The 24,131-nt window shown below is 38.8% G+C and overlaps 21 protein-coding genes and 4 non-coding genes across 25 annotated transcripts; 13 read left to right on the plus strand and 12 right to left on the minus strand.

The window, feature by feature from the left end:
• The first annotated feature begins 48 nt into the window (after positions 1 to 48).
• LOC147808379 (histone H3) lies at positions 49 to 570 on the plus strand. The gene has a single exon (XM_087163026.1). It carries the CDS (start codon positions 109 to 111, stop codon positions 517 to 519), a length of 411 nt encoding a protein of 136 aa, XP_087019152.1. The 5' UTR covers positions 49 to 108; the 3' UTR covers positions 520 to 570.
• Positions 571 to 1,146: 576 nt separating this feature from the next.
• On the minus strand, positions 1,147 to 1,629 carry LOC147808380 (histone H2A). The gene has a single exon (XM_087163038.1). It carries the CDS (start codon positions 1,571 to 1,573, stop codon positions 1,199 to 1,201), a length of 375 nt encoding a protein of 124 aa, XP_087019164.1. The 5' UTR covers positions 1,574 to 1,629; the 3' UTR covers positions 1,147 to 1,198.
• A 347-nt stretch (positions 1,630 to 1,976) lies between these two features.
• Positions 1,977 to 2,095, plus strand: LOC147808381 (5S ribosomal RNA). The gene has a single exon (XR_015434359.1). It is a non-coding gene; the product is annotated as a 5S ribosomal RNA (ribosomal RNA).
• A 314-nt stretch (positions 2,096 to 2,409) lies between these two features.
• LOC147808382 (histone H2B-like) lies at positions 2,410 to 2,851 on the minus strand. The gene has a single exon (XM_087163056.1). The coding sequence runs from the start codon at positions 2,808 to 2,810 to the stop codon at positions 2,436 to 2,438; it is 375 nt and encodes a 124-aa protein (XP_087019182.1). The 5' UTR covers positions 2,811 to 2,851; the 3' UTR covers positions 2,410 to 2,435.
• Positions 2,852 to 2,961: 110 nt separating this feature from the next.
• On the plus strand, positions 2,962 to 3,373 carry LOC147808383 (histone H4). The gene has a single exon (XM_087163073.1). It carries the CDS (start codon positions 3,010 to 3,012, stop codon positions 3,319 to 3,321), a length of 312 nt encoding a protein of 103 aa, XP_087019199.1. The 5' UTR covers positions 2,962 to 3,009; the 3' UTR covers positions 3,322 to 3,373.
• Positions 3,374 to 4,494: 1,121 nt separating this feature from the next.
• Positions 4,495 to 5,373, minus strand: LOC147808384 (histone H1-like). The gene has a single exon (XM_087163009.1). It carries the CDS (start codon positions 5,324 to 5,326, stop codon positions 4,727 to 4,729), a length of 600 nt encoding a protein of 199 aa, XP_087019135.1. The 5' UTR covers positions 5,327 to 5,373; the 3' UTR covers positions 4,495 to 4,726.
• A 92-nt stretch (positions 5,374 to 5,465) lies between these two features.
• Positions 5,466 to 5,987, plus strand: LOC147808385 (histone H3). Its single transcript, XM_087163022.1, has one exon. The coding sequence runs from the start codon at positions 5,526 to 5,528 to the stop codon at positions 5,934 to 5,936; it is 411 nt and encodes a 136-aa protein (XP_087019148.1). The 5' UTR covers positions 5,466 to 5,525; the 3' UTR covers positions 5,937 to 5,987.
• A 576-nt stretch (positions 5,988 to 6,563) lies between these two features.
• Positions 6,564 to 7,046, minus strand: LOC147808386 (histone H2A). Its single transcript, XM_087163039.1, has one exon. The coding sequence runs from the start codon at positions 6,988 to 6,990 to the stop codon at positions 6,616 to 6,618; it is 375 nt and encodes a 124-aa protein (XP_087019165.1). The 5' UTR covers positions 6,991 to 7,046; the 3' UTR covers positions 6,564 to 6,615.
• Positions 7,047 to 7,393: 347 nt separating this feature from the next.
• Positions 7,394 to 7,512, plus strand: LOC147808387 (5S ribosomal RNA). The gene has a single exon (XR_015434360.1). It is a non-coding gene; the product is annotated as a 5S ribosomal RNA (ribosomal RNA).
• A 314-nt stretch (positions 7,513 to 7,826) lies between these two features.
• Positions 7,827 to 8,268, minus strand: LOC147808388 (histone H2B-like). The gene has a single exon (XM_087163067.1). The coding sequence runs from the start codon at positions 8,225 to 8,227 to the stop codon at positions 7,853 to 7,855; it is 375 nt and encodes a 124-aa protein (XP_087019193.1). The 5' UTR covers positions 8,228 to 8,268; the 3' UTR covers positions 7,827 to 7,852.
• Positions 8,269 to 9,859: 1,591 nt separating this feature from the next.
• On the plus strand, positions 9,860 to 10,270 carry LOC147808389 (histone H4). Its single transcript, XM_087163082.1, has one exon. The coding sequence runs from the start codon at positions 9,907 to 9,909 to the stop codon at positions 10,216 to 10,218; it is 312 nt and encodes a 103-aa protein (XP_087019208.1). The 5' UTR covers positions 9,860 to 9,906; the 3' UTR covers positions 10,219 to 10,270.
• A 1,121-nt stretch (positions 10,271 to 11,391) lies between these two features.
• Positions 11,392 to 12,270, minus strand: LOC147808390 (histone H1-like). Its single transcript, XM_087163005.1, has one exon. The coding sequence runs from the start codon at positions 12,221 to 12,223 to the stop codon at positions 11,624 to 11,626; it is 600 nt and encodes a 199-aa protein (XP_087019131.1). The 5' UTR covers positions 12,224 to 12,270; the 3' UTR covers positions 11,392 to 11,623.
• A 92-nt stretch (positions 12,271 to 12,362) lies between these two features.
• LOC147808391 (histone H3) lies at positions 12,363 to 12,884 on the plus strand. The gene has a single exon (XM_087163021.1). The coding sequence runs from the start codon at positions 12,423 to 12,425 to the stop codon at positions 12,831 to 12,833; it is 411 nt and encodes a 136-aa protein (XP_087019147.1). The 5' UTR covers positions 12,363 to 12,422; the 3' UTR covers positions 12,834 to 12,884.
• A 576-nt stretch (positions 12,885 to 13,460) lies between these two features.
• Positions 13,461 to 13,943, minus strand: LOC147808392 (histone H2A). The gene has a single exon (XM_087163040.1). It carries the CDS (start codon positions 13,885 to 13,887, stop codon positions 13,513 to 13,515), a length of 375 nt encoding a protein of 124 aa, XP_087019166.1. The 5' UTR covers positions 13,888 to 13,943; the 3' UTR covers positions 13,461 to 13,512.
• A 347-nt stretch (positions 13,944 to 14,290) lies between these two features.
• Positions 14,291 to 14,409, plus strand: LOC147808393 (5S ribosomal RNA). The gene has a single exon (XR_015434361.1). It is a non-coding gene; the product is annotated as a 5S ribosomal RNA (ribosomal RNA).
• A 314-nt stretch (positions 14,410 to 14,723) lies between these two features.
• On the minus strand, positions 14,724 to 15,165 carry LOC147808394 (histone H2B-like). Its single transcript, XM_087163053.1, has one exon. It carries the CDS (start codon positions 15,122 to 15,124, stop codon positions 14,750 to 14,752), a length of 375 nt encoding a protein of 124 aa, XP_087019179.1. The 5' UTR covers positions 15,125 to 15,165; the 3' UTR covers positions 14,724 to 14,749.
• Positions 15,166 to 15,275: 110 nt separating this feature from the next.
• On the plus strand, positions 15,276 to 15,687 carry LOC147808395 (histone H4). The gene has a single exon (XM_087163070.1). It carries the CDS (start codon positions 15,324 to 15,326, stop codon positions 15,633 to 15,635), a length of 312 nt encoding a protein of 103 aa, XP_087019196.1. The 5' UTR covers positions 15,276 to 15,323; the 3' UTR covers positions 15,636 to 15,687.
• Positions 15,688 to 16,808: 1,121 nt separating this feature from the next.
• LOC147808396 (histone H1-like) lies at positions 16,809 to 17,687 on the minus strand. Its single transcript, XM_087163010.1, has one exon. It carries the CDS (start codon positions 17,638 to 17,640, stop codon positions 17,041 to 17,043), a length of 600 nt encoding a protein of 199 aa, XP_087019136.1. The 5' UTR covers positions 17,641 to 17,687; the 3' UTR covers positions 16,809 to 17,040.
• A 92-nt stretch (positions 17,688 to 17,779) lies between these two features.
• On the plus strand, positions 17,780 to 18,301 carry LOC147808397 (histone H3). The gene has a single exon (XM_087163027.1). The coding sequence runs from the start codon at positions 17,840 to 17,842 to the stop codon at positions 18,248 to 18,250; it is 411 nt and encodes a 136-aa protein (XP_087019153.1). The 5' UTR covers positions 17,780 to 17,839; the 3' UTR covers positions 18,251 to 18,301.
• A 576-nt stretch (positions 18,302 to 18,877) lies between these two features.
• LOC147808398 (histone H2A) lies at positions 18,878 to 19,360 on the minus strand. The gene has a single exon (XM_087163041.1). The coding sequence runs from the start codon at positions 19,302 to 19,304 to the stop codon at positions 18,930 to 18,932; it is 375 nt and encodes a 124-aa protein (XP_087019167.1). The 5' UTR covers positions 19,305 to 19,360; the 3' UTR covers positions 18,878 to 18,929.
• A 347-nt stretch (positions 19,361 to 19,707) lies between these two features.
• On the plus strand, positions 19,708 to 19,826 carry LOC147808399 (5S ribosomal RNA). The gene has a single exon (XR_015434362.1). It is a non-coding gene; the product is annotated as a 5S ribosomal RNA (ribosomal RNA).
• Positions 19,827 to 20,140: 314 nt separating this feature from the next.
• LOC147808400 (histone H2B-like) lies at positions 20,141 to 20,582 on the minus strand. Its single transcript, XM_087163055.1, has one exon. The coding sequence runs from the start codon at positions 20,539 to 20,541 to the stop codon at positions 20,167 to 20,169; it is 375 nt and encodes a 124-aa protein (XP_087019181.1). The 5' UTR covers positions 20,542 to 20,582; the 3' UTR covers positions 20,141 to 20,166.
• A 110-nt stretch (positions 20,583 to 20,692) lies between these two features.
• Positions 20,693 to 21,104, plus strand: LOC147808401 (histone H4). The gene has a single exon (XM_087163071.1). The coding sequence runs from the start codon at positions 20,741 to 20,743 to the stop codon at positions 21,050 to 21,052; it is 312 nt and encodes a 103-aa protein (XP_087019197.1). The 5' UTR covers positions 20,693 to 20,740; the 3' UTR covers positions 21,053 to 21,104.
• Positions 21,105 to 22,225: 1,121 nt separating this feature from the next.
• LOC147808402 (histone H1-like) lies at positions 22,226 to 23,104 on the minus strand. Its single transcript, XM_087163015.1, has one exon. The coding sequence runs from the start codon at positions 23,055 to 23,057 to the stop codon at positions 22,458 to 22,460; it is 600 nt and encodes a 199-aa protein (XP_087019141.1). The 5' UTR covers positions 23,058 to 23,104; the 3' UTR covers positions 22,226 to 22,457.
• Positions 23,105 to 23,196: 92 nt separating this feature from the next.
• On the plus strand, positions 23,197 to 23,718 carry LOC147808403 (histone H3). The gene has a single exon (XM_087163028.1). The coding sequence runs from the start codon at positions 23,257 to 23,259 to the stop codon at positions 23,665 to 23,667; it is 411 nt and encodes a 136-aa protein (XP_087019154.1). The 5' UTR covers positions 23,197 to 23,256; the 3' UTR covers positions 23,668 to 23,718.
• The last annotated feature ends 413 nt before the right edge of the window (positions 23,719 to 24,131 follow it).

A 24,131-nucleotide genomic window follows, 5' to 3' on the forward strand; every position in this document is an offset into this window, starting at 1 on the left:
CCCGTTGGCCAATCAGCACTCGCCTCAACGTTTTAAAAACACTATCGAAAGCGCGGAGAACTCATTTCTGCCTGAGATTTAGTCAGAGACGCACCCAAGTTTTTCGCTATGGCACGTACCAAGCAAACCGCTCGTAAGAGTACCGGAGGTAAAGCTCCCCGAAAACAACTGGCCACCAAGGCAGCTCGTAAGAGCGCCCCTGCAACCGGAGGTGTTAAGAAGCCCCATCGTTACAGGCCTGGAACAGTCGCTTTGAGAGAAATTCGTCGTTACCAAAAATCCACTGAGCTCCTCATCCGTAAATTGCCCTTCCAACGTTTGGTGAGAGAAATCGCTCAGGATTTCAAGACCGACTTGCGTTTCCAGAGCTCTGCCGTCATGGCTCTTCAAGAGGCCAGCGAAGCTTATTTAGTTGGTCTTTTCGAAGACACTAACCTTTGCGCTATCCACGCCAAGAGAGTCACTATCATGCCCAAAGACATCCAACTTGCCCGACGTATTCGTGGAGAACGAGCTTAAGCTGCTTAACTACTCAACTTTTAAAAAAAAGGTCCTTTTTAGGACCAACAAATCACCACACTTACAATATATTGAAACGGGATGACGATACTCTGCATACTTAAATTTATATCCCTTTTTTTCGTTTTATTATTTCGTAACAAAAGGTAAACTAGTATTTCGAAACGAATCACTTTTAGAATTTCTCCAACAGATGGCGCCACGACACCTTTGTGACTGGTTAATTCTCAGTCAAAAAGTTTTGATGGTTTCTCTATAATAGATTAAAAAAAATAATAGAAATCCCGTATTTATTATGTTTAAATTGTAATCTCTATTATAAAACATTAGTTTGAAATAGTATTGTTGAACTTCATTCTTGCTAGCAACAATATAAAATTAAAATAACGTCCATTTCTTTTTAACAATTGTAAAGTGATTTTTAAGGATAATGCAACAATGAAATAAAATTTAAAAAATACTTTGTTCTTTCACTCATTGTTTAAATAACATTTTAAAAGTATTGTTGAAGAAATTGCATTAATAACGCATAAGTATATACGCGTATAAAATTATTTTTAGGAAATAAGGGCGGTTTTTATAAATACTGAGTTAATTCTCAATGTGTTTGAGTGGTATAAATAATTTGTTGGCTCTGAAAAGAGCCTTTTTTTTTAATTGTGAAGGTTTTGAAATGAGTTTATGCTTTCTTTTCGGTCTTCTTGGGGAGGAGAACGGCTTGGATGTTTGGCAAAACACCGCCCTGGGCGATAGTGACACCAGAGAGGAGCTTGTTCAACTCTTCGTCGTTTCTGATGGCGAGCTGAAGATGTCTAGGGATGATCCTAGTCTTCTTGTTGTCTCTGGCAGCATTACCAGCCAACTCGAGAACTTCAGCAGCCAAGTACTCGAGTACAGCGGCTAAGTATACTGGAGCACCAGCTCCGACTCGCTCAGCATAATTTCCTTTCCTCAAAAGACGATGGATTCTACCAACGGGAAACTGAAGACCAGCACGACTGGATCGAGTCTTGCTCTTTCCCTTCACTTTTCCTCCTTTGCCACGTCCAGACATAATTACAAGAGAATAAAATAGGTACTACTCACTCGAAAGACACGAGTAAAATTGTGGTCCGGAGCGGGAGTAGGCTAGTATTTATGTATTCGCTTGAGAGATATTTTCCTCCAATGAGAGCACTCCCCGACCTCCTACACTCACTCCCTACCCATCTAACGGAATGAAAATTAGACGTCATGACGTAATAGACGTCGAAACTACATTCATTTTCTTTCTCTTTCCTTTAGAAGTTAATATTACTTTCAAAAAAGAAAAAAAAAGTAATAAATATCACTAAAATATTGTAATCCTTATTTCTTTCCCTTTAAAATTACAGAATTTTAAAGGCAAGGTCCTTTAACAACTTCATTTTAATGAAATTAAAATGAAGTTGTTAAAGGAGCTGAATTGTACAATGAATGTCAACGGCCATACCATGATGAAAATACCGGTTCTCGTCCGATCACCGAAGTCAAGCATCATCGGGCGCGGTCAGTACTTGGGAGGGTGACCACCTGGGAACACCGCGTGCCGTTGGCATACCTTTTTAATTTTATTAATTGTTACACAATAAATAAATTTTCACACTGTCTCTAAATTTATTATTTTTTCTTCTTCGTACAACTAAAAAAGAAAAATATGAATGTTCTTTTCTTATATTATTCAAGGAAATGTAGCACATTGCTTTGTCATATAATAAATACGCTTAGTGTAAGAAATTCATTTTTTAGCTTATTACAGAAAAAAGAGAGAGATGAACTTTTGGAATTTGCTTCAATTACAACACTAGCAATTCTCTGCCTTTTTTAAAAATGTTATTGTTTATGATAGATTTGTTGGTCCTGAAAAGGACCTTTTTTTTAAAATTCGGTTTATCGGTTTACTTGGAGCTGGTGTACTTGGTGACTGCCTTGGTGCCTTCGGAGACAGCGTGCTTGGCGAGTTCACCGGGCAAGAGGAGTCGCACTGCAGTCTGGATTTCCCGACTGGTAATGGTGCTACGCTTGTTGTAGTGGGCCAATCGAGAAGATTCTGCGGCAATTCTCTCGAATATATCGTTGACGAAAGAGTTCATGATAGACATGGCTTTGCTTGAAATGCCAGTGTCGGGATGAACTTGTTTCAAGACTTTGTAGATGTAAATTGCGAAAGATTCCTTCCTGCGCTTCTTCCTCTTTTTCTTGTCACCTGCTCGGACGGCTTTTTGGGCCTTGCCGGCTTTCTTCACAGCTTTTCCGGATGCTTGGGGAGGCATGACTGTTCGCTTTCAATATAATATCGAAAATGGTGAAAATCGCAGGAAAGTCGATTTTCTTATGTACTCGGTGGGACCACCAACTCTCGTCGTCGACCAATAAGAAAGCAGGTGGGCGGGGCTAAACTAATATATACTGCGCTCAAAAAAATGGGTGCTCATTTTCGTTACAATTTCTTGCTGACGAAGGTTGATCATCATGTCTGGACGTGGTAAAGGAGGAAAAGGACTCGGAAAGGGGGGTGCCAAACGTCATCGTAAAGTTTTGCGTGATAACATCCAAGGTATCACCAAGCCTGCCATCAGACGTCTAGCTCGACGAGGTGGAGTCAAGCGTATCTCTGGACTTATCTACGAAGAAACCAGAGGAGTTCTCAAAGTTTTCCTTGAGAACGTTATCCGGGACGCTGTCACTTACACCGAGCACGCAAAGAGGAAGACCGTCACTGCCATGGACGTAGTCTACGCTCTCAAGCGACAGGGACGCACGCTATACGGTTTTGGAGGTTAAATTTAAGCTCCCCCCCTTTGAGAACAAAAAAAAAAGGCCCTTTTAAGGGCCAACAAATATGCATCACATTTTTTTGGGCCACCCACCCTGTTCAAACGTCTTTTTCCCGTTTTTTTTTCTTCCTTAACGCAAAGAAAATGCGACTTTTTTTTAAATTCCAGCAAATGCTTATAACGTTGTTAAATTAGACACCATTTTCACAAGTCATACATGAAAATTCACCTCTCATTCTAGAGATAACAATCTATTAACTTTTTTTCAATTAAAGTGTTTTTATTTTTATTAAAAAAAAAAAAAAAAAAGCAAAATCCAACAATAACGTTAAATACAATGTTTAAATGTCATTTTCTGATGGTAGTTCTTAATAAACCAACATAATTTACTCTTAAAAATTCATTTAATGATTAGAATAGCTTTTTTAATCAATTCTAGTATAAACAGCACGAATAATTCAGAAAAAAGTGGTGTCAAAATTAGGTCATTTTAGACTCAAAATAAAGCAACAATGTAAAATCTAGTACATTATTGTGATATCAAGCAATGATTTTCTGCCCATCTTCTAGTTTCTAATTGTTAAGCATTAAAAGAGTAAGCATTAATTGTTAAAGCATTAAAAAAAAAATGAAAATTCAACAAGAATGCATATAAAATAATAATACATATGAAATTTAACAAATAAACAGATAATTCCTTCTAGATTCTTGATACACACCTCTATTTCAGTCATTAGAAGCACTTCAATGATCGTTCCCACGCAATTGCTTTAAAAAAGTAAAAAGTGGTGGCAAAATCCAAGTTTAATTTCTATGTAAATATGCACTGAAATAAGTGTAACGCTTCTGTCCCGCGGTATTAAACTCTTTTCCTGCGAAAAGAGCTTAATAACGTAGGACAGAAGCGTTACACTTATTTCAGTGCATATTTACATAGAAATTAAACTTGGATTTTGCCACCACTTTTTACTTTTTTAAAGCAATTGCGTGGGAACGATCATTCAAGTGCTTCTAATGACTGAAATAGAGGTGTGTATCAAGAATCTAGAAGGAATGATCTGTTTATTTGTTAAACTTTATATGTATTATATAAAATAATATATTAAACATATTTTATTTTAGATGTTCTTATTAATTTTATCATTTAACTATTTTTACAGATATAAAAGAAACAAAAAAAGAACTCATGGAGGCAATTTAATAAAAAAACTAAAAGATTCTACACATATATTCTCTTTACATAGATAATAAAGTGTAAAAAGTGGTGGAAATTTATAAAAAATCAAATTGCATAAGTTTTTAATTCTGCCACCACCTTTTGTTTCACACTAGTGCTTTTATTTATCGGGGGGGTGTACATAATTTGTTGGCTCTGAAAAGAGCCTTTTTTTTTAAATGTGTTTTTCAGGTATCTATTTCTTTGCCTTCTTGGGGGATGCTTTCTTGGGTGTCTTCATTTTCTTAACTTTGGGTGCTTTTGGTTTGGTTGCAGCTTTAGCCTTGGGCTTTTTTGGAGTCTTGGGTTTTGCAGCGGGCTTCTTTGCAGCTGGTTTCTTAGCGGCAGGCTTTTTAGCTGCTGCTTTAGCTTTCGGTTTTGCGGCTTTCTTCACAGAAGCGGCTTTTGGTTTTTTGGGGGTGGCTGATTCCTTCTTCGGCTTCTTTACTCCTTCCTTGGTTTTTTGGCCGGACGCGGCGAGTTTAAAAGAACCGGTGGCACCTTTTCCTTTAGTTTGCACTAAAGAACCACTGACGACGGCACTTTTCAAGTATTTCTTAATGAAGGGAGTGAGACGTTCCAAATCGACCTTGTGGTGAGAGCCGATGTGTTTCTTGATAGCCTGCAACGAAGAACCACCTCGTTCTTTCAAACTGGTGATAGCTTCGTTAACCATCTCGGAAACTTTAGGATGAGAAGGTAAGGTTTTAGGTTTTTTCGCAGCAGCTAATTTCGCCTTTTTCTTAGGCGTAGCAGCGGCAGGAGCAGCAGAAACGGCAGCGGTTTCCTCAGACATGTTCGCTTGAATCGAAATTCAACAAAAATGTTTTGCGGCGCACAAAAACGTTAATTAAAGCGATCGCGATCGCTGCGCCACCGCTTCGAAGCCCGTTGGCCAATCAGCACTCGCCTCAACGTTTTAAAAACACTATCGAAAGCGCGGAGAACTCATTTCTGCCTGAGATTTAGTCAGAGACGCACCCAAGTTTTTCGCTATGGCACGTACCAAGCAAACCGCTCGTAAGAGTACCGGAGGTAAAGCTCCCCGAAAACAACTGGCCACCAAGGCAGCTCGTAAGAGCGCCCCTGCAACCGGAGGTGTTAAGAAGCCCCATCGTTACAGGCCTGGAACAGTCGCTTTGAGAGAAATTCGTCGTTACCAAAAATCCACTGAGCTCCTCATCCGTAAATTGCCCTTCCAACGTTTGGTGAGAGAAATCGCTCAGGATTTCAAGACCGACTTGCGTTTCCAGAGCTCTGCCGTCATGGCTCTTCAAGAGGCCAGCGAAGCTTATTTAGTTGGTCTTTTCGAAGACACTAACCTTTGCGCTATCCACGCCAAGAGAGTCACTATCATGCCCAAAGACATCCAACTTGCCCGACGTATTCGTGGAGAACGAGCTTAAGCTGCTTAACTACTCAACTTTTAAAAAAAAGGTCCTTTTTAGGACCAACAAATCACCACACTTACAATATATTGAAACGGGATGACGATACTCTGCATACTTAAATTTATATCCCTTTTTTTCGTTTTATTATTTCGTAACAAAAGGTAAACTAGTATTTCGAAACGAATCACTTTTAGAATTTCTCCAACAGATGGCGCCACGACACCTTTGTGACTGGTTAATTCTCAGTCAAAAAGTTTTGATGGTTTCTCTATAATAGATTAAAAAAAATAATAGAAATCCCGTATTTATTATGTTTAAATTGTAATCTCTATTATAAAACATTAGTTTGAAATAGTATTGTTGAACTTCATTCTTGCTAGCAACAATATAAAATTAAAATAACGTCCATTTCTTTTTAACAATTGTAAAGTGATTTTTAAGGATAATGCAACAATGAAATAAAATTTAAAAAATACTTTGTTCTTTCACTCATTGTTTAAATAACATTTTAAAAGTATTGTTGAAGAAATTGCATTAATAACGCATAAGTATATACGCGTATAAAATTATTTTTAGGAAATAAGGGCGGTTTTTATAAATACTGAGTTAATTCTCAATGTGTTTGAGTGGTATAAATAATTTGTTGGCTCTGAAAAGAGCCTTTTTTTTTAATTGTGAAGGTTTTGAAATGAGTTTATGCTTTCTTTTCGGTCTTCTTGGGGAGGAGAACGGCTTGGATGTTTGGCAAAACACCGCCCTGGGCGATAGTGACACCAGAGAGGAGCTTGTTCAACTCTTCGTCGTTTCTGATGGCGAGCTGAAGATGTCTAGGGATGATCCTAGTCTTCTTGTTGTCTCTGGCAGCATTACCAGCCAACTCGAGAACTTCAGCAGCCAAGTACTCGAGTACAGCGGCTAAGTATACTGGAGCACCAGCTCCGACTCGCTCAGCATAATTTCCTTTCCTCAAAAGACGATGGATTCTACCAACGGGAAACTGAAGACCAGCACGACTGGATCGAGTCTTGCTCTTTCCCTTCACTTTTCCTCCTTTGCCACGTCCAGACATAATTACAAGAGAATAAAATAGGTACTACTCACTCGAAAGACACGAGTAAAATTGTGGTCCGGAGCGGGAGTAGGCTAGTATTTATGTATTCGCTTGAGAGATATTTTCCTCCAATGAGAGCACTCCCCGACCTCCTACACTCACTCCCTACCCATCTAACGGAATGAAAATTAGACGTCATGACGTAATAGACGTCGAAACTACATTCATTTTCTTTCTCTTTCCTTTAGAAGTTAATATTACTTTCAAAAAAGAAAAAAAAAGTAATAAATATCACTAAAATATTGTAATCCTTATTTCTTTCCCTTTAAAATTACAGAATTTTAAAGGCAAGGTCCTTTAACAACTTCATTTTAATGAAATTAAAATGAAGTTGTTAAAGGAGCTGAATTGTACAATGAATGTCAACGGCCATACCATGATGAAAATACCGGTTCTCGTCCGATCACCGAAGTCAAGCATCATCGGGCGCGGTCAGTACTTGGGAGGGTGACCACCTGGGAACACCGCGTGCCGTTGGCATACCTTTTTAATTTTATTAATTGTTACACAATAAATAAATTTTCACACTGTCTCTAAATTTATTATTTTTTCTTCTTCGTACAACTAAAAAAGAAAAATATGAATGTTCTTTTCTTATATTATTCAAGGAAATGTAGCACATTGCTTTGTCATATAATAAATACGCTTAGTGTAAGAAATTCATTTTTTAGCTTATTACAGAAAAAAGAGAGAGATGAACTTTTGGAATTTGCTTCAATTACAACACTAGCAATTCTCTGCCTTTTTTAAAAATGTTATTGTTTATGATAGATTTGTTGGTCCTGAAAAGGACCTTTTTTTTAAAATTCGGTTTATCGGTTTACTTGGAGCTGGTGTACTTGGTGACTGCCTTGGTGCCTTCGGAGACAGCGTGCTTGGCGAGTTCACCGGGCAAGAGGAGTCGCACTGCAGTCTGGATTTCCCGACTGGTAATGGTGCTACGCTTGTTGTAGTGGGCCAATCGAGAAGATTCTGCGGCAATTCTCTCGAATATATCGTTGACGAAAGAGTTCATGATAGACATGGCTTTGCTTGAAATGCCAGTGTCGGGATGAACTTGTTTCAAGACTTTGTAGATGTAAATTGCGAAAGATTCCTTCCTGCGCTTCTTCCTCTTTTTCTTGTCACCTGCTCGGACGGCTTTTTGGGCCTTGCCGGCTTTCTTCACAGCTTTTCCGGATGCTTGGGGAGGCATGACTGTTCGCTTTCAATATAATATCGAAAATGGTGAAAATCGCAGGAAAGTCGATTTTCTTATGTACTCGGTGGGACCACCAACTCTCGTCGTCGACCAATAAGAAAGCAGGTGGGCGGGGCTAAACTAATATATACTGCGCTCAAAAAAATGGGTGCTCATTCACCATTTCACCATTCATCATTCGGACATTGACTGAATTGAGAGTAAGTCGTGTTTCGAAGCGTTCCTGTTGTTGACTCATGTACTGAATCGAGAGTAAGTCGTGAGTTCAATACTGTTTAACACGGTCACGTACGTCCTGAATCGAGAGTAAGGCGTGCTACACTGCTGTTTATTCTTGAATTTTCTGACCCGAATTGAGAGTAGGGCGAAATTCATATCCCACCCTGCTATGTCAACTCGACGATTTGGGCGCGGGGGAAAACGGTTTAACCCGTCTACCCCAAGCCGATCTGCCAAACCAGTCCATCACGGCACTCCAGCGTACGACATCCCCGACGAGACCATCGCCAAACACCAATCATGCCCTGAGCCAATCAGAAGCCAAGGAGCGAAGGCCACAGCCAATGAGATGCCGTCTACGCCATCGAATGCCCCCGAGTCAGTACCGGTGATTTCTTCTCCTGCTGCCGCATCCCAGTCGACCCCCACCCCGTCTAGTACGCCGGTGAGGAAAAAGCGGAAGAAGTCGAAAGCCAAGACCCTCTTCCCGGAGAAGGCTGCCCCCAAGCCGCCAACCCCTGAGCCTGAACCTCCGGTGGAGGATGTAGCCAAGCCGCGCAATACAGTTACCGCTAAACTCATGTTTAGAGGATTTGCGGCCTGCACTACAAGTGAGATGGTTAGGAAGGAGTTAATAAAGACCAGGACTTGCATAGCCCCAACAAAGATTTTTCCCATCCTGAAAAGAAATGCTGATGCTAATGCAGACTTGGACTTCGTCATTGTTTTTCGAGATGATGATAATATCAGATTTAACTTCCACTACACCACTCGCTACTACCTGCAACGACCAATCAGAATAGAGCCGTTCCGTGGTGGGCGTGCACTTATTCAGTGCTACAACTGCCAGGGCTTCGGCCATACTCAGCGATCCTGTAATAAAGATCCAAGGTGCGTTAAATGGGCAGGAGCACATCGCAGTTACCAGTGCAACAAAGACCGATCAACCCCAGCTACCTGTGCGAATTGCGCCGGTGCCCATACCGCTAACTACTCCAGATGCCCCTCCCGCCAGCTGAAAAAGGACCTTCAATCAAGACGAAATACCAGAACTACCGACACCATCAAACCCGATTCCTCACCAATTGAAATTGCCCTCCACCATTATTACGAACTTGAAAAACTTTTGGATCGGAAAGAAATCATTAAACTTCTTCAAAATTTAATTTCTTCTATAAAATCAACTAATTCTACACCAGATCTAACCTAAGCAGCCATCCAGCCAATCACCGGGCAGGATCCTTCAAGCCACGCCCACCACCATCTTCTTCATCTTTTTCTTCTCTCCCCTTTCTTCTAGGCTTTCCATTTGATGACGAACCCAACTGAGATACACAACTTCATATGGAGAGGTAAAAGGCCCCTTCGGGGCCTAAAAGCCTCGATATATACTGCGCTCAAAAAAATGGGTGCTCATTTTCGTTACAATTTCTTGCTGACGAAGGTTGATCATCATGTCTGGACGTGGTAAAGGAGGAAAAGGACTCGGAAAGGGGGGTGCCAAACGTCATCGTAAAGTTTTGCGTGATAACATCCAAGGTATCACCAAGCCTGCCATCAGACGTCTAGCTCGACGAGGTGGAGTCAAGCGTATCTCTGGACTTATCTACGAAGAAACCAGAGGAGTTCTCAAAGTTTTCCTTGAGAACGTTATCCGGGACGCTGTCACTTACACCGAGCACGCAAAGAGGAAGACCGTCACTGCCATGGACGTAGTCTACGCTCTCAAGCGACAGGGACGCACGCTATACGGTTTTGGAGGTTAAATTTAAGCTCCCCCCCTTTGAGAACAAAAAAAAAAGGCCCTTTTAAGGGCCAACAAATATGCATCACATTTTTTTGGGCCACCCACCCTGTTCAAACGTCTTTTTCCCGTTTTTTTTTCTTCCTTAACGCAAAGAAAATGCGACTTTTTTTTAAATTCCAGCAAATGCTTATAACGTTGTTAAATTAGACACCATTTTCACAAGTCATACATGAAAATTCACCTCTCATTCTAGAGATAACAATCTATTAACTTTTTTTCAATTAAAGTGTTTTTATTTTTATTAAAAAAAAAAAAAAAAAAGCAAAATCCAACAATAACGTTAAATACAATGTTTAAATGTCATTTTCTGATGGTAGTTCTTAATAAACCAACATAATTTACTCTTAAAAATTCATTTAATGATTAGAATAGCTTTTTTAATCAATTCTAGTATAAACAGCACGAATAATTCAGAAAAAAGTGGTGTCAAAATTAGGTCATTTTAGACTCAAAATAAAGCAACAATGTAAAATCTAGTACATTATTGTGATATCAAGCAATGATTTTCTGCCCATCTTCTAGTTTCTAATTGTTAAGCATTAAAAGAGTAAGCATTAATTGTTAAAGCATTAAAAAAAAAATGAAAATTCAACAAGAATGCATATAAAATAATAATACATATGAAATTTAACAAATAAACAGATAATTCCTTCTAGATTCTTGATACACACCTCTATTTCAGTCATTAGAAGCACTTCAATGATCGTTCCCACGCAATTGCTTTAAAAAAGTAAAAAGTGGTGGCAAAATCCAAGTTTAATTTCTATGTAAATATGCACTGAAATAAGTGTAACGCTTCTGTCCCGCGGTATTAAACTCTTTTCCTGCGAAAAGAGCTTAATAACGTAGGACAGAAGCGTTACACTTATTTCAGTGCATATTTACATAGAAATTAAACTTGGATTTTGCCACCACTTTTTACTTTTTTAAAGCAATTGCGTGGGAACGATCATTCAAGTGCTTCTAATGACTGAAATAGAGGTGTGTATCAAGAATCTAGAAGGAATGATCTGTTTATTTGTTAAACTTTATATGTATTATATAAAATAATATATTAAACATATTTTATTTTAGATGTTCTTATTAATTTTATCATTTAACTATTTTTACAGATATAAAAGAAACAAAAAAAGAACTCATGGAGGCAATTTAATAAAAAAACTAAAAGATTCTACACATATATTCTCTTTACATAGATAATAAAGTGTAAAAAGTGGTGGAAATTTATAAAAAATCAAATTGCATAAGTTTTTAATTCTGCCACCACCTTTTGTTTCACACTAGTGCTTTTATTTATCGGGGGGGTGTACATAATTTGTTGGCTCTGAAAAGAGCCTTTTTTTTTAAATGTGTTTTTCAGGTATCTATTTCTTTGCCTTCTTGGGGGATGCTTTCTTGGGTGTCTTCATTTTCTTAACTTTGGGTGCTTTTGGTTTGGTTGCAGCTTTAGCCTTGGGCTTTTTTGGAGTCTTGGGTTTTGCAGCGGGCTTCTTTGCAGCTGGTTTCTTAGCGGCAGGCTTTTTAGCTGCTGCTTTAGCTTTCGGTTTTGCGGCTTTCTTCACAGAAGCGGCTTTTGGTTTTTTGGGGGTGGCTGATTCCTTCTTCGGCTTCTTTACTCCTTCCTTGGTTTTTTGGCCGGACGCGGCGAGTTTAAAAGAACCGGTGGCACCTTTTCCTTTAGTTTGCACTAAAGAACCACTGACGACGGCACTTTTCAAGTATTTCTTAATGAAGGGAGTGAGACGTTCCAAATCGACCTTGTGGTGAGAGCCGATGTGTTTCTTGATAGCCTGCAACGAAGAACCACCTCGTTCTTTCAAACTGGTGATAGCTTCGTTAACCATCTCGGAAACTTTAGGATGAGAAGGTAAGGTTTTAGGTTTTTTCGCAGCAGCTAATTTCGCCTTTTTCTTAGGCGTAGCAGCGGCAGGAGCAGCAGAAACGGCAGCGGTTTCCTCAGACATGTTCGCTTGAATCGAAATTCAACAAAAATGTTTTGCGGCGCACAAAAACGTTAATTAAAGCGATCGCGATCGCTGCGCCACCGCTTCGAAGCCCGTTGGCCAATCAGCACTCGCCTCAACGTTTTAAAAACACTATCGAAAGCGCGGAGAACTCATTTCTGCCTGAGATTTAGTCAGAGACGCACCCAAGTTTTTCGCTATGGCACGTACCAAGCAAACCGCTCGTAAGAGTACCGGAGGTAAAGCTCCCCGAAAACAACTGGCCACCAAGGCAGCTCGTAAGAGCGCCCCTGCAACCGGAGGTGTTAAGAAGCCCCATCGTTACAGGCCTGGAACAGTCGCTTTGAGAGAAATTCGTCGTTACCAAAAATCCACTGAGCTCCTCATCCGTAAATTGCCCTTCCAACGTTTGGTGAGAGAAATCGCTCAGGATTTCAAGACCGACTTGCGTTTCCAGAGCTCTGCCGTCATGGCTCTTCAAGAGGCCAGCGAAGCTTATTTAGTTGGTCTTTTCGAAGACACTAACCTTTGCGCTATCCACGCCAAGAGAGTCACTATCATGCCCAAAGACATCCAACTTGCCCGACGTATTCGTGGAGAACGAGCTTAAGCTGCTTAACTACTCAACTTTTAAAAAAAAGGTCCTTTTTAGGACCAACAAATCACCACACTTACAATATATTGAAACGGGATGACGATACTCTGCATACTTAAATTTATATCCCTTTTTTTCGTTTTATTATTTCGTAACAAAAGGTAAACTAGTATTTCGAAACGAATCACTTTTAGAATTTCTCCAACAGATGGCGCCACGACACCTTTGTGACTGGTTAATTCTCAGTCAAAAAGTTTTGATGGTTTCTCTATAATAGATTAAAAAAAATAATAGAAATCCCGTATTTATTATGTTTAAATTGTAATCTCTATTATAAAACATTAGTTTGAAATAGTATTGTTGAACTTCATTCTTGCTAGCAACAATATAAAATTAAAATAACGTCCATTTCTTTTTAACAATTGTAAAGTGATTTTTAAGGATAATGCAACAATGAAATAAAATTTAAAAAATACTTTGTTCTTTCACTCATTGTTTAAATAACATTTTAAAAGTATTGTTGAAGAAATTGCATTAATAACGCATAAGTATATACGCGTATAAAATTATTTTTAGGAAATAAGGGCGGTTTTTATAAATACTGAGTTAATTCTCAATGTGTTTGAGTGGTATAAATAATTTGTTGGCTCTGAAAAGAGCCTTTTTTTTTAATTGTGAAGGTTTTGAAATGAGTTTATGCTTTCTTTTCGGTCTTCTTGGGGAGGAGAACGGCTTGGATGTTTGGCAAAACACCGCCCTGGGCGATAGTGACACCAGAGAGGAGCTTGTTCAACTCTTCGTCGTTTCTGATGGCGAGCTGAAGATGTCTAGGGATGATCCTAGTCTTCTTGTTGTCTCTGGCAGCATTACCAGCCAACTCGAGAACTTCAGCAGCCAAGTACTCGAGTACAGCGGCTAAGTATACTGGAGCACCAGCTCCGACTCGCTCAGCATAATTTCCTTTCCTCAAAAGACGATGGATTCTACCAACGGGAAACTGAAGACCAGCACGACTGGATCGAGTCTTGCTCTTTCCCTTCACTTTTCCTCCTTTGCCACGTCCAGACATAATTACAAGAGAATAAAATAGGTACTACTCACTCGAAAGACACGAGTAAAATTGTGGTCCGGAGCGGGAGTAGGCTAGTATTTATGTATTCGCTTGAGAGATATTTTCCTCCAATGAGAGCACTCCCCGACCTCCTACACTCACTCCCTACCCATCTAACGGAATGAAAATTAGACGTCATGACGTAATAGACGTCGAAACTACATTCATTTTCTTTCTCTTTCCTTTAGAAGTTAATATTACTTTCAAAAAAGAAAAAAAAAGTAATAAATATCACTAAAATATTGTAATCCTTATTTCTTTCCCTTTAAAATTACAGAATTTTAAAGGCAAGGTCCTTTAACAACTTCATTTTAATGAAATTAAAATGAAGTTGTTAAAGGAGCTGAATTGTACAATGAATGTCAACGGCCATACCATGATGAAAATACCGGTTCTCGTCCGATCACCGAAGTCAAGCATCATCGGGCGCGGTCAGTACTTGGGAGGGTGACCACCTGGGAACACCGCGTGCCGTTGGCATACCTTTTTAATTTTATTAATTGTTACACAATAAATAAATTTTCACACTGTCTCTAAATTTATTATTTTTTCTTCTTCGTACAACTAAAAAAGAAAAATATGAATGTTCTTTTCTTATATTATTCAAGGAAATGTAGCACATTGCTTTGTCATATAATAAATACGCTTAGTGTAAGAAATTCATTTTTTAGCTTATTACAGAAAAAAGAGAGAGATGAACTTTTGGAATTTGCTTCAATTACAACACTAGCAATTCTCTGCCTTTTTTAAAAATGTTATTGTTTATGATAGATTTGTTGGTCCTGAAAAGGACCTTTTTTTTAAAATTCGGTTTATCGGTTTACTTGGAGCTGGTGTACTTGGTGACTGCCTTGGTGCCTTCGGAGACAGCGTGCTTGGCGAGTTCACCGGGCAAGAGGAGTCGCACTGCAGTCTGGATTTCCCGACTGGTAATGGTGCTACGCTTGTTGTAGTGGGCCAATCGAGAAGATTCTGCGGCAATTCTCTCGAATATATCGTTGACGAAAGAGTTCATGATAGACATGGCTTTGCTTGAAATGCCAGTGTCGGGATGAACTTGTTTCAAGACTTTGTAGATGTAAATTGCGAAAGATTCCTTCCTGCGCTTCTTCCTCTTTTTCTTGTCACCTGCTCGGACGGCTTTTTGGGCCTTGCCGGCTTTCTTCACAGCTTTTCCGGATGCTTGGGGAGGCATGACTGTTCGCTTTCAATATAATATCGAAAATGGTGAAAATCGCAGGAAAGTCGATTTTCTTATGTACTCGGTGGGACCACCAACTCTCGTCGTCGACCAATAAGAAAGCAGGTGGGCGGGGCTAAACTAATATATACTGCGCTCAAAAAAATGGGTGCTCATTTTCGTTACAATTTCTTGCTGACGAAGGTTGATCATCATGTCTGGACGTGGTAAAGGAGGAAAAGGACTCGGAAAGGGGGGTGCCAAACGTCATCGTAAAGTTTTGCGTGATAACATCCAAGGTATCACCAAGCCTGCCATCAGACGTCTAGCTCGACGAGGTGGAGTCAAGCGTATCTCTGGACTTATCTACGAAGAAACCAGAGGAGTTCTCAAAGTTTTCCTTGAGAACGTTATCCGGGACGCTGTCACTTACACCGAGCACGCAAAGAGGAAGACCGTCACTGCCATGGACGTAGTCTACGCTCTCAAGCGACAGGGACGCACGCTATACGGTTTTGGAGGTTAAATTTAAGCTCCCCCCCTTTGAGAACAAAAAAAAAAGGCCCTTTTAAGGGCCAACAAATATGCATCACATTTTTTTGGGCCACCCACCCTGTTCAAACGTCTTTTTCCCGTTTTTTTTTCTTCCTTAACGCAAAGAAAATGCGACTTTTTTTTAAATTCCAGCAAATGCTTATAACGTTGTTAAATTAGACACCATTTTCACAAGTCATACATGAAAATTCACCTCTCATTCTAGAGATAACAATCTATTAACTTTTTTTCAATTAAAGTGTTTTTATTTTTATTAAAAAAAAAAAAAAAAAAGCAAAATCCAACAATAACGTTAAATACAATGTTTAAATGTCATTTTCTGATGGTAGTTCTTAATAAACCAACATAATTTACTCTTAAAAATTCATTTAATGATTAGAATAGCTTTTTTAATCAATTCTAGTATAAACAGCACGAATAATTCAGAAAAAAGTGGTGTCAAAATTAGGTCATTTTAGACTCAAAATAAAGCAACAATGTAAAATCTAGTACATTATTGTGATATCAAGCAATGATTTTCTGCCCATCTTCTAGTTTCTAATTGTTAAGCATTAAAAGAGTAAGCATTAATTGTTAAAGCATTAAAAAAAAAATGAAAATTCAACAAGAATGCATATAAAATAATAATACATATGAAATTTAACAAATAAACAGATAATTCCTTCTAGATTCTTGATACACACCTCTATTTCAGTCATTAGAAGCACTTCAATGATCGTTCCCACGCAATTGCTTTAAAAAAGTAAAAAGTGGTGGCAAAATCCAAGTTTAATTTCTATGTAAATATGCACTGAAATAAGTGTAACGCTTCTGTCCCGCGGTATTAAACTCTTTTCCTGCGAAAAGAGCTTAATAACGTAGGACAGAAGCGTTACACTTATTTCAGTGCATATTTACATAGAAATTAAACTTGGATTTTGCCACCACTTTTTACTTTTTTAAAGCAATTGCGTGGGAACGATCATTCAAGTGCTTCTAATGACTGAAATAGAGGTGTGTATCAAGAATCTAGAAGGAATGATCTGTTTATTTGTTAAACTTTATATGTATTATATAAAATAATATATTAAACATATTTTATTTTAGATGTTCTTATTAATTTTATCATTTAACTATTTTTACAGATATAAAAGAAACAAAAAAAGAACTCATGGAGGCAATTTAATAAAAAAACTAAAAGATTCTACACATATATTCTCTTTACATAGATAATAAAGTGTAAAAAGTGGTGGAAATTTATAAAAAATCAAATTGCATAAGTTTTTAATTCTGCCACCACCTTTTGTTTCACACTAGTGCTTTTATTTATCGGGGGGGTGTACATAATTTGTTGGCTCTGAAAAGAGCCTTTTTTTTTAAATGTGTTTTTCAGGTATCTATTTCTTTGCCTTCTTGGGGGATGCTTTCTTGGGTGTCTTCATTTTCTTAACTTTGGGTGCTTTTGGTTTGGTTGCAGCTTTAGCCTTGGGCTTTTTTGGAGTCTTGGGTTTTGCAGCGGGCTTCTTTGCAGCTGGTTTCTTAGCGGCAGGCTTTTTAGCTGCTGCTTTAGCTTTCGGTTTTGCGGCTTTCTTCACAGAAGCGGCTTTTGGTTTTTTGGGGGTGGCTGATTCCTTCTTCGGCTTCTTTACTCCTTCCTTGGTTTTTTGGCCGGACGCGGCGAGTTTAAAAGAACCGGTGGCACCTTTTCCTTTAGTTTGCACTAAAGAACCACTGACGACGGCACTTTTCAAGTATTTCTTAATGAAGGGAGTGAGACGTTCCAAATCGACCTTGTGGTGAGAGCCGATGTGTTTCTTGATAGCCTGCAACGAAGAACCACCTCGTTCTTTCAAACTGGTGATAGCTTCGTTAACCATCTCGGAAACTTTAGGATGAGAAGGTAAGGTTTTAGGTTTTTTCGCAGCAGCTAATTTCGCCTTTTTCTTAGGCGTAGCAGCGGCAGGAGCAGCAGAAACGGCAGCGGTTTCCTCAGACATGTTCGCTTGAATCGAAATTCAACAAAAATGTTTTGCGGCGCACAAAAACGTTAATTAAAGCGATCGCGATCGCTGCGCCACCGCTTCGAAGCCCGTTGGCCAATCAGCACTCGCCTCAACGTTTTAAAAACACTATCGAAAGCGCGGAGAACTCATTTCTGCCTGAGATTTAGTCAGAGACGCACCCAAGTTTTTCGCTATGGCACGTACCAAGCAAACCGCTCGTAAGAGTACCGGAGGTAAAGCTCCCCGAAAACAACTGGCCACCAAGGCAGCTCGTAAGAGCGCCCCTGCAACCGGAGGTGTTAAGAAGCCCCATCGTTACAGGCCTGGAACAGTCGCTTTGAGAGAAATTCGTCGTTACCAAAAATCCACTGAGCTCCTCATCCGTAAATTGCCCTTCCAACGTTTGGTGAGAGAAATCGCTCAGGATTTCAAGACCGACTTGCGTTTCCAGAGCTCTGCCGTCATGGCTCTTCAAGAGGCCAGCGAAGCTTATTTAGTTGGTCTTTTCGAAGACACTAACCTTTGCGCTATCCACGCCAAGAGAGTCACTATCATGCCCAAAGACATCCAACTTGCCCGACGTATTCGTGGAGAACGAGCTTAAGCTGCTTAACTACTCAACTTTTAAAAAAAAGGTCCTTTTTAGGACCAACAAATCACCACACTTACAATATATTGAAACGGGATGACGATACTCTGCATACTTAAATTTATATCCCTTTTTTTCGTTTTATTATTTCGTAACAAAAGGTAAACTAGTATTTCGAAACGAATCACTTTTAGAATTTCTCCAACAGATGGCGCCACGACACCTTTGTGACTGGTTAATTCTCAGTCAAAAAGTTTTGATGGTTTCTCTATAATAGATTAAAAAAAATAATAGAAATCCCGTATTTATTATGTTTAAATTGTAATCTCTATTATAAAACATTAGTTTGAAATAGTATTGTTGAACTTCATTCTTGCTAGCAACAATATAAAATTAAAATAACGTCCATTTCTTTTTAACAATTGTAAAGTGATTTTTAAGGATAATGCAACAATGAAATAAAATTTAAAAAATACTTTGTTCTTTCACTCATTGTTTAAATAACATTTTAAAAGTATTGTTGAAGAAATTGCATTAATAACGCATAAGTATATACGCGTATAAAATTATTTTTAGGAAATAAGGGCGGTTTTTATAAATACTGAGTTAATTCTCAATGTGTTTGAGTGGTATAAATAATTTGTTGGCTCTGAAAAGAGCCTTTTTTTTTAATTGTGAAGGTTTTGAAATGAGTTTATGCTTTCTTTTCGGTCTTCTTGGGGAGGAGAACGGCTTGGATGTTTGGCAAAACACCGCCCTGGGCGATAGTGACACCAGAGAGGAGCTTGTTCAACTCTTCGTCGTTTCTGATGGCGAGCTGAAGATGTCTAGGGATGATCCTAGTCTTCTTGTTGTCTCTGGCAGCATTACCAGCCAACTCGAGAACTTCAGCAGCCAAGTACTCGAGTACAGCGGCTAAGTATACTGGAGCACCAGCTCCGACTCGCTCAGCATAATTTCCTTTCCTCAAAAGACGATGGATTCTACCAACGGGAAACTGAAGACCAGCACGACTGGATCGAGTCTTGCTCTTTCCCTTCACTTTTCCTCCTTTGCCACGTCCAGACATAATTACAAGAGAATAAAATAGGTACTACTCACTCGAAAGACACGAGTAAAATTGTGGTCCGGAGCGGGAGTAGGCTAGTATTTATGTATTCGCTTGAGAGATATTTTCCTCCAATGAGAGCACTCCCCGACCTCCTACACTCACTCCCTACCCATCTAACGGAATGAAAATTAGACGTCATGACGTAATAGACGTCGAAACTACATTCATTTTCTTTCTCTTTCCTTTAGAAGTTAATATTACTTTCAAAAAAGAAAAAAAAAGTAATAAATATCACTAAAATATTGTAATCCTTATTTCTTTCCCTTTAAAATTACAGAATTTTAAAGGCAAGGTCCTTTAACAACTTCATTTTAATGAAATTAAAATGAAGTTGTTAAAGGAGCTGAATTGTACAATGAATGTCAACGGCCATACCATGATGAAAATACCGGTTCTCGTCCGATCACCGAAGTCAAGCATCATCGGGCGCGGTCAGTACTTGGGAGGGTGACCACCTGGGAACACCGCGTGCCGTTGGCATACCTTTTTAATTTTATTAATTGTTACACAATAAATAAATTTTCACACTGTCTCTAAATTTATTATTTTTTCTTCTTCGTACAACTAAAAAAGAAAAATATGAATGTTCTTTTCTTATATTATTCAAGGAAATGTAGCACATTGCTTTGTCATATAATAAATACGCTTAGTGTAAGAAATTCATTTTTTAGCTTATTACAGAAAAAAGAGAGAGATGAACTTTTGGAATTTGCTTCAATTACAACACTAGCAATTCTCTGCCTTTTTTAAAAATGTTATTGTTTATGATAGATTTGTTGGTCCTGAAAAGGACCTTTTTTTTAAAATTCGGTTTATCGGTTTACTTGGAGCTGGTGTACTTGGTGACTGCCTTGGTGCCTTCGGAGACAGCGTGCTTGGCGAGTTCACCGGGCAAGAGGAGTCGCACTGCAGTCTGGATTTCCCGACTGGTAATGGTGCTACGCTTGTTGTAGTGGGCCAATCGAGAAGATTCTGCGGCAATTCTCTCGAATATATCGTTGACGAAAGAGTTCATGATAGACATGGCTTTGCTTGAAATGCCAGTGTCGGGATGAACTTGTTTCAAGACTTTGTAGATGTAAATTGCGAAAGATTCCTTCCTGCGCTTCTTCCTCTTTTTCTTGTCACCTGCTCGGACGGCTTTTTGGGCCTTGCCGGCTTTCTTCACAGCTTTTCCGGATGCTTGGGGAGGCATGACTGTTCGCTTTCAATATAATATCGAAAATGGTGAAAATCGCAGGAAAGTCGATTTTCTTATGTACTCGGTGGGACCACCAACTCTCGTCGTCGACCAATAAGAAAGCAGGTGGGCGGGGCTAAACTAATATATACTGCGCTCAAAAAAATGGGTGCTCATTTTCGTTACAATTTCTTGCTGACGAAGGTTGATCATCATGTCTGGACGTGGTAAAGGAGGAAAAGGACTCGGAAAGGGGGGTGCCAAACGTCATCGTAAAGTTTTGCGTGATAACATCCAAGGTATCACCAAGCCTGCCATCAGACGTCTAGCTCGACGAGGTGGAGTCAAGCGTATCTCTGGACTTATCTACGAAGAAACCAGAGGAGTTCTCAAAGTTTTCCTTGAGAACGTTATCCGGGACGCTGTCACTTACACCGAGCACGCAAAGAGGAAGACCGTCACTGCCATGGACGTAGTCTACGCTCTCAAGCGACAGGGACGCACGCTATACGGTTTTGGAGGTTAAATTTAAGCTCCCCCCCTTTGAGAACAAAAAAAAAAGGCCCTTTTAAGGGCCAACAAATATGCATCACATTTTTTTGGGCCACCCACCCTGTTCAAACGTCTTTTTCCCGTTTTTTTTTCTTCCTTAACGCAAAGAAAATGCGACTTTTTTTTAAATTCCAGCAAATGCTTATAACGTTGTTAAATTAGACACCATTTTCACAAGTCATACATGAAAATTCACCTCTCATTCTAGAGATAACAATCTATTAACTTTTTTTCAATTAAAGTGTTTTTATTTTTATTAAAAAAAAAAAAAAAAAAGCAAAATCCAACAATAACGTTAAATACAATGTTTAAATGTCATTTTCTGATGGTAGTTCTTAATAAACCAACATAATTTACTCTTAAAAATTCATTTAATGATTAGAATAGCTTTTTTAATCAATTCTAGTATAAACAGCACGAATAATTCAGAAAAAAGTGGTGTCAAAATTAGGTCATTTTAGACTCAAAATAAAGCAACAATGTAAAATCTAGTACATTATTGTGATATCAAGCAATGATTTTCTGCCCATCTTCTAGTTTCTAATTGTTAAGCATTAAAAGAGTAAGCATTAATTGTTAAAGCATTAAAAAAAAAATGAAAATTCAACAAGAATGCATATAAAATAATAATACATATGAAATTTAACAAATAAACAGATAATTCCTTCTAGATTCTTGATACACACCTCTATTTCAGTCATTAGAAGCACTTCAATGATCGTTCCCACGCAATTGCTTTAAAAAAGTAAAAAGTGGTGGCAAAATCCAAGTTTAATTTCTATGTAAATATGCACTGAAATAAGTGTAACGCTTCTGTCCCGCGGTATTAAACTCTTTTCCTGCGAAAAGAGCTTAATAACGTAGGACAGAAGCGTTACACTTATTTCAGTGCATATTTACATAGAAATTAAACTTGGATTTTGCCACCACTTTTTACTTTTTTAAAGCAATTGCGTGGGAACGATCATTCAAGTGCTTCTAATGACTGAAATAGAGGTGTGTATCAAGAATCTAGAAGGAATGATCTGTTTATTTGTTAAACTTTATATGTATTATATAAAATAATATATTAAACATATTTTATTTTAGATGTTCTTATTAATTTTATCATTTAACTATTTTTACAGATATAAAAGAAACAAAAAAAGAACTCATGGAGGCAATTTAATAAAAAAACTAAAAGATTCTACACATATATTCTCTTTACATAGATAATAAAGTGTAAAAAGTGGTGGAAATTTATAAAAAATCAAATTGCATAAGTTTTTAATTCTGCCACCACCTTTTGTTTCACACTAGTGCTTTTATTTATCGGGGGGGTGTACATAATTTGTTGGCTCTGAAAAGAGCCTTTTTTTTTAAATGTGTTTTTCAGGTATCTATTTCTTTGCCTTCTTGGGGGATGCTTTCTTGGGTGTCTTCATTTTCTTAACTTTGGGTGCTTTTGGTTTGGTTGCAGCTTTAGCCTTGGGCTTTTTTGGAGTCTTGGGTTTTGCAGCGGGCTTCTTTGCAGCTGGTTTCTTAGCGGCAGGCTTTTTAGCTGCTGCTTTAGCTTTCGGTTTTGCGGCTTTCTTCACAGAAGCGGCTTTTGGTTTTTTGGGGGTGGCTGATTCCTTCTTCGGCTTCTTTACTCCTTCCTTGGTTTTTTGGCCGGACGCGGCGAGTTTAAAAGAACCGGTGGCACCTTTTCCTTTAGTTTGCACTAAAGAACCACTGACGACGGCACTTTTCAAGTATTTCTTAATGAAGGGAGTGAGACGTTCCAAATCGACCTTGTGGTGAGAGCCGATGTGTTTCTTGATAGCCTGCAACGAAGAACCACCTCGTTCTTTCAAACTGGTGATAGCTTCGTTAACCATCTCGGAAACTTTAGGATGAGAAGGTAAGGTTTTAGGTTTTTTCGCAGCAGCTAATTTCGCCTTTTTCTTAGGCGTAGCAGCGGCAGGAGCAGCAGAAACGGCAGCGGTTTCCTCAGACATGTTCGCTTGAATCGAAATTCAACAAAAATGTTTTGCGGCGCACAAAAACGTTAATTAAAGCGATCGCGATCGCTGCGCCACCGCTTCGAAGCCCGTTGGCCAATCAGCACTCGCCTCAACGTTTTAAAAACACTATCGAAAGCGCGGAGAACTCATTTCTGCCTGAGATTTAGTCAGAGACGCACCCAAGTTTTTCGCTATGGCACGTACCAAGCAAACCGCTCGTAAGAGTACCGGAGGTAAAGCTCCCCGAAAACAACTGGCCACCAAGGCAGCTCGTAAGAGCGCCCCTGCAACCGGAGGTGTTAAGAAGCCCCATCGTTACAGGCCTGGAACAGTCGCTTTGAGAGAAATTCGTCGTTACCAAAAATCCACTGAGCTCCTCATCCGTAAATTGCCCTTCCAACGTTTGGTGAGAGAAATCGCTCAGGATTTCAAGACCGACTTGCGTTTCCAGAGCTCTGCCGTCATGGCTCTTCAAGAGGCCAGCGAAGCTTATTTAGTTGGTCTTTTCGAAGACACTAACCTTTGCGCTATCCACGCCAAGAGAGTCACTATCATGCCCAAAGACATCCAACTTGCCCGACGTATTCGTGGAGAACGAGCTTAAGCTGCTTAACTACTCAACTTTTAAAAAAAAGGTCCTTTTTAGGACCAACAAATCACCACACTTACAATATATTGAAACGGGATGACGATACTCTGCATACTTAAATTTATATCCCTTTTTTTCGTTTTATTATTTCGTAACAAAAGGTAAACTAGTATTTCGAAACGAATCACTTTTAGAATTTCTCCAACAGATGGCGCCACGACACCTTTGTGACTGGTTAATTCTCAGTCAAAAAGTTTTGATGGTTTCTCTATAATAGATTAAAAAAAATAATAGAAATCCCGTATTTATTATGTTTAAATTGTAATCTCTATTATAAAACATTAGTTTGAAATAGTATTGTTGAACTTCATTCTTGCTAGCAACAATATAAAATTAAAATAACGTCCATTTCTTTTTAACAATTGTAAAGTGATTTTTAAGGATAATGCAACAATGAAATAAAATTTAAAAAATACTTT

This window comes from Parasteatoda tepidariorum, chromosome 5 (assembly GCF_982258835.1).
Source record: "Parasteatoda tepidariorum strain Cologne lab strain chromosome 5, Ptep-v5.0, whole genome shotgun sequence".
NCBI classification, from domain to species: Eukaryota; Metazoa; Arthropoda; class Arachnida; order Araneae; family Theridiidae; genus Parasteatoda; species Parasteatoda tepidariorum.

Excerpts from the sequence above, each read along its gene's own strand:
- LOC147808391 (XM_087163021.1), top strand. The coding sequence starts at position 12,423 with ATGGCACGTACCAAGCAAACCGCTCGTAAGAGTACCGGAGGTAAAGCT.
- LOC147808389 (XM_087163082.1), top strand. The coding sequence starts at position 9,907 with ATGTCTGGACGTGGTAAAGGAGGAAAAGGACTCGGAAAGGGGGGTGCC.
- LOC147808386 (XM_087163039.1), bottom strand. The coding sequence starts at position 6,990 with ATGTCTGGACGTGGCAAAGGAGGAAAAGTGAAGGGAAAGAGCAAGACT.
- LOC147808398 (XM_087163041.1), bottom strand. The coding sequence starts at position 19,304 with ATGTCTGGACGTGGCAAAGGAGGAAAAGTGAAGGGAAAGAGCAAGACT.
- LOC147808400 (XM_087163055.1), bottom strand. The coding sequence starts at position 20,541 with ATGCCTCCCCAAGCATCCGGAAAAGCTGTGAAGAAAGCCGGCAAGGCC.
- LOC147808395 (XM_087163070.1), top strand. The coding sequence starts at position 15,324 with ATGTCTGGACGTGGTAAAGGAGGAAAAGGACTCGGAAAGGGGGGTGCC.
- LOC147808397 (XM_087163027.1), top strand. The coding sequence starts at position 17,840 with ATGGCACGTACCAAGCAAACCGCTCGTAAGAGTACCGGAGGTAAAGCT.
- LOC147808388 (XM_087163067.1), bottom strand. The coding sequence starts at position 8,227 with ATGCCTCCCCAAGCATCCGGAAAAGCTGTGAAGAAAGCCGGCAAGGCC.
- LOC147808379 (XM_087163026.1), top strand. The coding sequence starts at position 109 with ATGGCACGTACCAAGCAAACCGCTCGTAAGAGTACCGGAGGTAAAGCT.
- LOC147808385 (XM_087163022.1), top strand. The coding sequence starts at position 5,526 with ATGGCACGTACCAAGCAAACCGCTCGTAAGAGTACCGGAGGTAAAGCT.
- LOC147808384 (XM_087163009.1), bottom strand. The coding sequence starts at position 5,326 with ATGTCTGAGGAAACCGCTGCCGTTTCTGCTGCTCCTGCCGCTGCTACG.
- LOC147808380 (XM_087163038.1), bottom strand. The coding sequence starts at position 1,573 with ATGTCTGGACGTGGCAAAGGAGGAAAAGTGAAGGGAAAGAGCAAGACT.
- LOC147808396 (XM_087163010.1), bottom strand. The coding sequence starts at position 17,640 with ATGTCTGAGGAAACCGCTGCCGTTTCTGCTGCTCCTGCCGCTGCTACG.
- LOC147808392 (XM_087163040.1), bottom strand. The coding sequence starts at position 13,887 with ATGTCTGGACGTGGCAAAGGAGGAAAAGTGAAGGGAAAGAGCAAGACT.
- LOC147808403 (XM_087163028.1), top strand. The coding sequence starts at position 23,257 with ATGGCACGTACCAAGCAAACCGCTCGTAAGAGTACCGGAGGTAAAGCT.
- LOC147808382 (XM_087163056.1), bottom strand. The coding sequence starts at position 2,810 with ATGCCTCCCCAAGCATCCGGAAAAGCTGTGAAGAAAGCCGGCAAGGCC.
- LOC147808401 (XM_087163071.1), top strand. The coding sequence starts at position 20,741 with ATGTCTGGACGTGGTAAAGGAGGAAAAGGACTCGGAAAGGGGGGTGCC.
- LOC147808394 (XM_087163053.1), bottom strand. The coding sequence starts at position 15,124 with ATGCCTCCCCAAGCATCCGGAAAAGCTGTGAAGAAAGCCGGCAAGGCC.
- LOC147808402 (XM_087163015.1), bottom strand. The coding sequence starts at position 23,057 with ATGTCTGAGGAAACCGCTGCCGTTTCTGCTGCTCCTGCCGCTGCTACG.
- LOC147808390 (XM_087163005.1), bottom strand. The coding sequence starts at position 12,223 with ATGTCTGAGGAAACCGCTGCCGTTTCTGCTGCTCCTGCCGCTGCTACG.
- LOC147808383 (XM_087163073.1), top strand. The coding sequence starts at position 3,010 with ATGTCTGGACGTGGTAAAGGAGGAAAAGGACTCGGAAAGGGGGGTGCC.